At 44.8% G+C, this 10,659-nt stretch overlaps 1 protein-coding gene across 2 annotated transcripts in view; it reads right to left on the bottom strand.

Annotated features, from left to right (window-relative positions):
- rsrc1 (arginine/serine-rich coiled-coil 1) overlaps positions 1 to 10,659 on the bottom strand; it is a 107,776-nt gene that overhangs the window by 14,467 nt on the left and 82,650 nt on the right. For both annotated transcript variants that reach the window (XM_031861189.1, XM_031861190.1), the window contains exon 7: positions 6,015 to 6,086. In XM_031861189.1, the coding sequence (XP_031717049.1) occupies positions 6,015 to 6,086 (72 nt within the window). The remainder of the gene's footprint in view (positions 1 to 6,014; positions 6,087 to 10,659) is intronic.

Below are 10,659 nucleotides of genomic sequence, written 5' to 3'. Positions count from 1 at the left end.
TGTGTGTGTGTGTGTGTGTGTGTGTGTGTGTGTGTGTGTGTGTGTGTCGGTCACATTCACATACTGGTAATGTTTTCGGTTAGAGCGGCAAACTACTACTCTACCTTTAATCTGTTAAAAGTAAAGCAGAGTTACAAAACCATCACACTGATTATTCAGCTACATTTACTGTGTGAAACATTTTCTGGATTTTTTAGTAAAAGTTTAAGTAAAATTCCTTTTGAACTATTAGTTGCCCATAAATACGTGTTGCTACGTGTTGCACTTGCAAAACATTTATTTTTTGTTTCTTAACAATAATTGAATCAAGACAAATTTGCACATTCAATATGTAATTTAAAACGAGTTGGCTTGACACTGTCCGTAACCTAAATAGGATGGACGGGAAATCTTGAAAATAAATCACCCTGGTGACTCAAGCGAGGTTGCTGAACACCAGGTCGACTGGTAGCAGGTTAATTGATTAGGGTGACCCACGAAACGATTACCAATCACGGAGGGTAAGAGGTGGCTGTCACTCATCCGTCCACTCGTCCTGAATGAACACAGGTTGGAAGCTTGCCTGGTCAATCTCTGCGTAATCTCGGCTACGGCAGCGATAGCTCGGCTGCTATCGGGTCAAACATGTCGTTCCATAGATATCCGTATAGAAATGATTATGCCATAGGCTCCATTGCGGCTGAAGTGACAGCCACACCAGGGCAGCATCAGCATCCCATTACCCCGGGACAACAAAGGGTCACGTGGGGGGTTAGGGGAATTCGGCATGCGCCTCCACTCGTTCACGGGACCAGCAGCGCTCAGGACAGGAGGTCACCTAATCACCTTGCCGAGCCATCTCCGAGGGACGAAAGGGGAAGCGAGAGGTGGGGGGGAAATCAACTTTAAATCTGCAGTGATGAAAAATCAATAAAGCAGTAATTGCTTGGCTTATCACTGCGCAATGAAACAAATTGGGAGGAGAAGGAAGGCAAGGAGAAGGCTGGGTCCATACTGCACGCCAGGGTTTTTTTGGCTGCAGCGTGTGGAGCTCAGCATAGCACCAAAGAGGGAGGGAGGGAGAGAGAGAGAGAGAGAGAGAGAGAGAGAGAGAGAGAGAGAGAGAGGAGTTTGGGCTTCAGTGGGCCAAGGCAAGGAAAAAAGGTCTCCTCGTGATAATTAAATCTTCTCACACTGATTTTCTGCCAAATTTATTTCCCCAGGGACCATAACTCTGATTCAGTGCTTACAAGCCTTGCATAACTAATCATTTTAACGTGGGGGGAACCACAAACCTGAATGAATTGGGAGGAGAGAGGAGAAAATAAAAAAAGAGAGATGGCTAGACCAAGTGTGTGGCACTATTCATCTCTAAATCAATCATTATTTAGGCAGGACAAAAATCAGAAATAAGTGTGGAACGTTCTTCTGTAAGACTGCGTTTGAAACGGACCTTTAAAGTGAAGGTGTAATTGATTGTCAATGTGCTCTGTTTTACACTTTCTCTGCAGAGCTATACGAGCAGAAAACATCCTTTAATTCCTGGAACAAATAGAAACAATAAAGCCAATGAAGTGTCGGTTCAATATTCCTCTGACTGTTCCTGGCATGATTGTGTTGAACATAATAACACAACAAATAAGGCCATTTATCTGAAGTAACGACAGGAGATGAGGCTAACTCCGCTAATCAATACCAAATCAATACAAACCAGATTTTCTTACATCAAAATCACTGAGACAGATCTTTCTTCAGCGCAGAGTGCACAAGAGCAATACAGTGCCTCCCTGGAGCCCGGAGGGTAGATCATATAGCACGGTGAAAAGAATACAGCTTTAAAAAAATAAAAAGTAGCATGCTCTGCCCTGAGAGAGGATGCTGGGAACTATAATTATAGCTTAGTATAATTCAGACACTCTCCTTATTAAATCCTCATGTTTTAGTTAATGTGATGAGATCACGGACACCAGATCAGTCGTGTTTACCAGCGGATGAATTTCACCGCTTGTCCTTCAAGTGGCAGCCTGAGCAGCGGCGATGCTGCTCGGCGAGGTAGCGTGGCACGCCACACCGTGGCCCCGGTAATTAAAACATTTAAAGCAGAGCCAGCCCCCCTGTGCTCCCGGGGTGTGATATGGGGGTCACGCGCCTGTAGATTCTAATTTGCGCACCATTTGTATTCATGACAGGCACGTGCTAAATATTTAACAGCAGCCCGGCAGGAGTTTTGTATTGTTAGGCTTTCCAGGTCAAATAATTTGATTTCAAGGCAGATTACATTAAGCGTCAATGTCCAAGCCACTACTCTCACTTGCCTCTCATTTCCTGCCTTTTATTACAACCGAGATAGGCCAGAACTGAAGGGATATGGCTTCGGATAATACAAGAGCTTGTTATCCGCGGATTAGTTATTATTTTCAATTAGAAAAGGGATCACATCGTTTATTATGGACGAGCACACACCCACAACGGTATATGCAGACACTTGCATGCAGAGCGGAAATTTTAGCTGACTGACAAATTGTTTAGTGGAGCGTGTAATCACTCCCAACAAGAGAAATATCATTTCAATACAAATGACGGTTTCATTTGTATTGATTTAACGGAGTCATCCTACAGTCGGTAAGGATGTGTATCCTCTCCTTTTTCCGTATGTTGAACAAGAAGGCAAGAAACCCAATCCAGACATTTTCTGTTTCGGCCGAGGCCCTGTGGTGATTGACAACAGAGCTAGTTAAACGGTGATGAGGCGTTAATGGATGCTAGGTCGAGGAAGTGAGGGGAGGGGAATCTGCGGCTGAATATTTAATGGTCATATAATTCCTGAACACAGACACACACACAGACAGGTACACACCCAACCTGTGACCTGTCCTACACACCGCGTAATTAGGGAAACAGTCCTTTCGTTTAACTGCCAAAAGAGCACATGGTAGGTATATATCCCCCTAATGATATGGGTTAAAGAGCTATTATATGTCTCATTAAAATATATGATCTCCCAATCTGGTGGTGGTTTGAGGTAATGGGGAAAGTGCAGCATAAGGTCTAAAATACCGTCTGCAGGCTGTAGGCAAAGTGTCCAATCCGTATCTACATAATGCTGTGTGTTGGAGAGTGGCAGCACAAATGAAAAGATGTTTCTGTCAGTGCCTCGCGAACGGCACATCAACGAGTGTGAGGGAATGAACTCGGGTTATCAAGCATTTGACACCAATTTTCACGTCAACTGGTTGAGGTGTTACCTTTGTCTTTAACTCTGATGGACATGAGAAAATACATTTCAAGAAAAGCAGAATGAATTAACACGAGATCTTCATAAACCCGACCCCTGACCCCCTGACTCTGTTTATTGGTTCAATGTTAGCGAGGAGGGTGTAATGGACAGATCTCTTTCTCATCACATTTTAAATTCTCTCTCTTCATTTCTGGCCATCACACTTTGTCATTCCCAGTTGGGCTGGAGCAGCAACTATTAATGATAATCAATGATTATCATTTTAGTCTTTTGTTCACGTAACAAAGCCAAACATTCACTGGCACCAGCATCATTGTAAATGTGAGGATTTGAATTGAGCACTACTTGGATGCGACAGTAATGAAACTCAAAGCAGGTTCTCCTGATGCACAGGTAATATCGCCCACAAGAAAGGGAATGGAGGCCAACATTTCGGTCAGTAATTTGATATGTTTGGTTTACATCCAGCCCCACTACTTACTTACTACAGTAGCACCACACACACACACAGTAACTCTGGTTATATGTTGCCTTCAGTTAAGTACCAGGAGTCAGTAGAGTCCACATGAACAGAATGTGTTACACTGGCAGTCAGTCCATCTTATTATAGCTGGCCACACTATGTTAGCTAAAAGCCTCCTGGGCACACAAACAACATCTCTCAGCTTTAATAGCCTAAACAAGGCATGCTACTAACAAAGGCACCATCCTCCCCTCTCATTCTCACACCCTTTCATATCACTTGTTTCCTTTTTCAACCACTAGCATCATCTGGCTGCCCTTAACCAGGGAGCCAAACACTCTTTTTAAGTGGAAACTACTTTGTTAACTGATGACCACAGGGTCAGTTATTGATCCTCTCCGTTCTCTCTCTCAGTACACCCTGCTGATAAAACCCCCACTATTCTCGCAGGGCTCTGCAGAACGCAGCCACAGTTCGCTACAATAATAGATTGCATATCATAGCATTCACATGAATCAGATCTCGGTGGTTCGATTAGGGATAAACTAACTCAAACGCGTTGCCAGTCAAGGATGTGAATCTATTTATGAACGAGGAGTGTAGGTGGTAGTGTTCTTCACTTCTCCCCTCCATTCTCTTCAAAGTCTTTTTCTCATTTCACTTGACTTAGCGGTTCAAGTGTAAACTTTCTAGTTGTGTTGACCTCCAAGAGGCCCTGCGGGGAATAAGGAGACCCCTGGTGATCTGCTGTTTAGCAGCAGCAGTGGCCCTCCTCCTCCATTTCAGTTGTGCTTGGAGGAAGGGCAAAAGAGGATGGAGCTAGCTCACTCTGCTTGTGTCTACGTGTGTGGATGTGGTGTGTTTGTGTGTATTTGTGACCGTGCCACTGGCATCTCTTGCTACCAAGGCGAGGGCAAGTCGTCGGGGCCGCTCTGCAGAGCCGCTCCGATCTCACTTCATGCGTCTCCATGCGGGGAAAGGAATAAGACGATCCGTCCTCGAAGGCGGCGCCCGCACAGCATGCTGCATTGCACCGCTCCACCACACAATCAAGCGCAACATCTTATTTCACGCAGAACGAACAGTTGGAGTGAGGGGAGCTTTGAGCAAAAGAGCTGTGCTGAAACCAAAAAAAGAGGCAAGAGTGCAGTGTGAACTTAGCTTAAGAAAGCTGTTTGATTGGGAGACTGGCTCTGTTGCCCCGAGCGAGGCACTGAAGTCACCACTTTGGCAATGGTTTCCACTCAGAGCGGAGAGAAGCGGGAGAAAAGGAAGGAGTAAGAAAAGACACAGACGAGGGCAGGGAAGATGTGGAAATTGTTGATGAGGACGAATGGTAGTGAGAGAAAAAAAGAGATAGGATGTTCGACAGAATGTAGGAGCAGAAAACAGACAGACAGGGCATCCAGACCAAGAAAATTGAATAATATTAATGTGAGAATGGTGGAGAGGCTGAAAACAAAAAAAAAAACAGGGCGATATAGATACAAGGAGGGAATAAATTCTTCCTAGAACTGGGGGACCAAAGCAAGAGTGCCGGGCTAATTAGTTTCTAATGGCTGGACTTTCATTTGGCTAAAAGGTCAGCTAACCTTAAAGGCCACACTGCTCCATGCACACACACACAAATACACAAAATGAGTGGAGTGAGTGGAGAGAGAATCCAGCGATATATAAAAACACCCACACAAGAACAAATTATAATACACACACAGTGTAGTTAATAACAGCACATTTGATATGCTCATTTATGTCATGCTCTGGTCATAGCAGGGACCAAGGTCATTATTCCATCCAAAGACTTTGATTACTGCTAGCATACCCACTGAAAATAACTACATGAATGTACATAGGATGTGCGCAGAGATCATCTTTGTGTGTGTGTGTGTGTGTGTGTGTCTGCATGTTCTATGTAAAGCTAAGCACAAAGCTAAGCACATTTCCGCCTATGCATCTTTACGTAGATTACAGCTGTCTTAATAAAAAAATAAGGAGCGTAATCAGCGTCTCTAAGTTCATGTTTTGCAAAGTACAAATGAACTGCGAGGGAAGATTTCTCGTTTACAGGACAAGGGCGCATATACGTTCATCTGTTAATGTAAATATATTAGATGTGTTTAAGTCTGTTTAAGTCTACCTGACACAAGAAGCAGGAGCATAGTGAGGGTTGCACTCACGTTGACATTCATGGCATGGGAGCTATATAGAAGTGGATTATTGCACATAACAAGCTTTTTGTTTCAACCATCCTCCAGTTTATTTAAGACAGACGTTTTGCAACGGATGTTTTGTCGCCGAACAAAACTTTTTTTGTACATTCATACAGTAACTCACGTTCCTCTAGTTTCTTGCGGGCCTCCTCCTCCCTCTTTGCTACTTTGGCCTTCAGCACCTCGTCCGTCTTAGCTGAAAAAGAAAGACAGCGGTGTCAGGAGCGCAGCAGAACTTCAGGAACATCGCAATAGTTTTATTATGGAAAACAGTTAGGGATAGATTTATTGAGCGATTCAGGAATGCATTATTAATTATGATACATGATTATATATCTGTACTGAAAATAAAATAAAAAACAAATACAAATTATATATTTAAATTGGTTGTTCCCATTTAAAAAACACACATTTTTGTTGGCACAAATGCTATTTCTGTGGGAGATACTGCACTTTGATCACACCAGAGAATCATTGGATCAACAGTAAACGTACAAATCAGCAAAAATATGAATCATGCCTTCCCCTCCTCTCCCTACCAGACAGCATCCTTTTCTGCTTTCCCTTCATACCCCTGTAAAAGTCATCGAGTCTTCCTGAGAGGTGTTTATCGTCTCGGCATAATGAAAAGCTTAAGAGAAAGTGAGGCTGCGGGAGTAAACACTCGTCAGGGCATTTTAAGCATCTCTCATCGTGAGCCGTGTTGTCTCGGCTCCCTTTTCCTCCGCCTTTCCCCCTGAATAATCAAGATGTTAAGCCACATTAAAAAATATAATGCCGTGTATGGCAGGACTATCAATACTGCCTCTAAATTAATTACATTTCCGTTGCGGCGCATCATTTATTTTGCAGCGTTAAGGCCTCGGCGGAGCCATTCGCCTTTATTGCTATCTCACTTGGTTGATGAGTGAGCTATGTAAAATTGAGTCTCCAATATCATTACACTTAATGAGTTTAAACTTTGGGAGAGAGAAAAAAAAAAAAACAGACACAGAAGAAGAGAGCGAGAAGAAGGGGGAGGAAGCGAATGAGAACACTGCACTGTTTTGGGGAAGTTAATACGATATAAGAGTGGGTGTAAGTGTTTGTGAGCGCTTACAGAATGTTTGTGTTAGGGCACAGCTGTGGGTGTCCGAATGTGCTTTATTGCACCACTTGAGATGACTGCATGTGTGTTTTGTGTGCACTCTGTGTCTGATTGTGTGTTAGACTTTTCACTGCAAGCGAATATGTTACATAAAAAAACAACACATACATCATCTCTGTGTGTGTTTCTGTGTGTGTGTGTGTGTGTGTGTGTTTGGATGCAGGAGGCCATGGGTTGTGCTCGTCTCTCTGTGACTGCTCTGCTGTTTTGTTCAGTAATTGGCGTAGACAAAGAACCGTCACACTGCTGTTACGGCTGGTTAAGTCTGGAGGTTCCGCATCTTTACTAACAATGACTCTACATGGATGGCTGAACCTTCCTCTGCCTCCCTCAGCTGTGTGTGTGTGTGTGTGTGTGTGTGTGTGTGTGTGTGTGTGTGTGTGTGTGTGTGTGTGTGGGAGCATGCCTAACCAAATAAGCACAAATCAATCAGTCTCTCTTAGTTAACACAATCATAATGTAGCAAGTTTGTGTGTATGTACCTAAAACTAAACTACAGGCTGCACCATCCCTGCGTCTCTTTGCAACTACATTCATGACTTTTCTTGTTTGTATGCACAGATGTGGATGTCTGTGCGTACACCTGTGTGTGTGTGTGTGTGTGTGTGAGTGAGTGAACTCCTCTCTGTGATCTCCAGTTCCCTCTTTGCTGGGGGCTACCGAGAGGCAGGTAGGAGATGGAGCGTTACTGGTGGTGCAATGGAGCTGGGAGGGAGACGGGGGAGAAAGAGGAGGGAGAAAAGGGAAAGGCAGAGAGATGGGGGCCATGTAGGAAAAAGGAAGAACTGACAGCAAGGGGAACAAACAAAAAAACTAGCAGACTAAAGAGTAAAACCCTCACCTGCCATGCACACAAACAACAGGAGTGATTTGTCGCCTTTTTTTTTTGTTTGCATGTTTATCCTCCACCTCTATCGCTCCATCCCTCCCCCAACAGGTTCTCTCATCCTCTCGCTCTCTCTTCTCTGCTTCTGTTTTGCCCTCTCCCACCCATCCCCGTTTTTTTTATGCTTTCTCTTCCTTCTCTTGCTCATCTCTCTAGTACACTGTGCCTCGGGGCAATAGCAGCAAATCAAACTGTTTATCCATCTCTCATCAGTGCGCTGCCTCACGGGGTTCCTGCCCCCTCAAAACAATGAAAGTAGGCCTGAGCACTGAGCCAGGGATACGATTTAATTACATCAATAAAGAGCTCCGCTTTAAAACTACAAAACAATACATTACAGCAACACACTTTGCTACACTATCATGAATAGCCTGTTAACATTACAGTTGCATGTAAAAAAAAATTAAGCCTCACAGCTCTGCCCATCTAGAAATAAAGGCATATCTGTGCGAAGAGGCCGCTTATTGGAAGTATATTTCGTAGCAACTTAGTGGCTCCAGTTCATTGTCGGATAATGCTGTGATGGACTTTTATTAAAGCGGGTAATAAATGCCCGGGTGTTGGGGAGAGGAGAGGCCTTTCACTTCATTTACACTTCGTTCAGTCTTGGCTGCAGGGGCGGAGGGAAAGAGGAGAGATGGCAAGCAGGAAGGGGCGGCGAGCGCCACTGAAATCGCATTGTGATTATGAGTGTAATTGCAGCTCAGGGGCCCAGGGGCCATGTAGCTCTGATGGTGCTCGAAGATGTTTTATGCACGGCAACAGAGAGGAAGAAAGTGAGGAAGAGTGGGAGCGAGAGGCAGGCTGACAGAACGTTTGCAATTTTCTTCTTTACAGAATCTCCTCTTTTTCCTCCTCCCTTCTTTTTCTCCTTTCTTCTCCTCCTCCTCCTCCTCCTCCTCCCCCAACGTCCTCGTTTACTCCTCTCCTATTCTCTTCTCTCCTCCTCTCTCTTCTTTCTGTCCTCCTCCCTTGGCAGGATTAGCCGGGTCTCGTTAGAGGGGAAATGTAATAATGCTCCCACCAGGTGGAATCGGGCCCGCTCCATTATCAGCCGGGAGATGGATGGGCCATGTAGGGCCGGCGGGGGCCACGCGCGCACGCAATTTAGATTCAATAAACTGGCAAAGCAAGACCCCCAATCTGATTTATCTCTTACACGCCGCCAATGCTTGCTGCTACGATGCTGATTCCCTATTACCACTCAGAGAAGGACTATTCATTGGATGTAAGGCACGGCAGTAAGAGAGGCTTGTCGGGGCCCCCGGGACGGCAGCAAAACAGATACAGCAGTGGGTTAATACGTTTACACACAGATAAGCAATTAAATCTAAGGCTGATGTGAGTTATAGAGTTATTAAGGAGGGATTGGAGGGGGAGAAGGGAGGGATAAGGGGGTGAGAAAAAGAAGGAGGGAGCAGTTTTTCAGCACAGTAGTGTGGCAGCTTGGGCCTTAGGCCGGGTACAGTAAGTATCAGTAGTGAGAAAGGCTACCATATTATAGAGTTCATGAGGTGAGAGAACAACAGAAGAGCAGCAGCCTGCCCACGTTTTTCAGTAAACTCAATACCACACTTAGAAACTAGCAGTGCGAAAGACAGAGGTCAAAACAACAGTTATCCACTTAGTCTGTGAGCATTCATGTGAGTTTTTGAGCGAGTATATCTCTGCGCATCTTCGTGTCTAAATGTAAGCGGGTGTGTGTGTTGGCGTAATAGGCATATTCATAACTGCTGTTGGAGCGCGTGAGAGCCGCAGTGACGTTAGCGGCGCTGGTAGTGGTGGGTGTCGTTCCAGTGCAGCCGCCAATCAAAGCGAATCTGAATGTCAGCAGGAGAGGAGGCGTGATAAATCAGCCTCACACCCGACGACAAACAGAATATTAGAGGCAGCGCAGCGCCATTGGAAAAGTGTCCCTTACAATCAGCCGAGCACTTTACAGTGAAGCTCAACAGCCGGTCCCTCCGACCAACACTGAATAACAGAGAGACACGTAAGACGATGAATAAATAAATAAGATACAGACAGGTCAGAGGACAGACAAGCAGACGGACCTGTAGGTGCGCTGAGGAACAGCCGGCCCTGGCAGGCAGAGAGACGAGACAAAGAAACATAAGAACACAACGGGGCAGAGAGGACAGACACCAACGGACACATAACAGGCCGGACGGGAAAGAGGACAAAACACACAGACAGAAGACTGCTAAATAGTCCTGCTAAATGATATATTGCTGCAGCAACAATATCATATACCATGCCACAGTCCCTCTGTGAAGGAAATGCACTTCTGTTAGTTGGCAGCCATCAGAATAACAAGAAATCATGGCTCATTTGTTTGAACATTTACGCTGACAGCACAAGTCCATCCAGGTGTGACGAGTGCAAAGTCACAACCCAACACGATTCAATGTCACAAACGCATATTCCGGAAGCTTCGGCTGGTCCAGCGTGGCATGAAGAAGGCTTCAAATGGGAGCTGGAGAAAGACCTGATGCTGCGTCAGGTTGTTACCAACGAGGGATTCAAAAGACGGACTTAAACCTACACCAATATGAGGCAAACAATATCATCACACAGATTATTTTTTTGTTTTTTTTAAAGGTTGCCAACCTAAACTTGCAGCAGTTTACATAAAAAACAGACTTTAAGTTTTGTTTTTTTCACCTGTCAGGGGGTTCCAAAATTATCTGTGTGTAAACATATGATATCATTACTGTCCGGACGGGAAAGAGGACA

This window comes from Anarrhichthys ocellatus, unplaced genomic scaffold, assembly GCF_004355925.1.
Source record: "Anarrhichthys ocellatus isolate YVR2014 unplaced genomic scaffold, GSC_Weel_1.0 scaffold24, whole genome shotgun sequence".
Classification (NCBI taxonomy): Eukaryota; Metazoa; Chordata; class Actinopteri; order Perciformes; family Anarhichadidae; genus Anarrhichthys; species Anarrhichthys ocellatus.
This window is presented reverse-complemented; position numbering and strand designations above follow the sequence as displayed.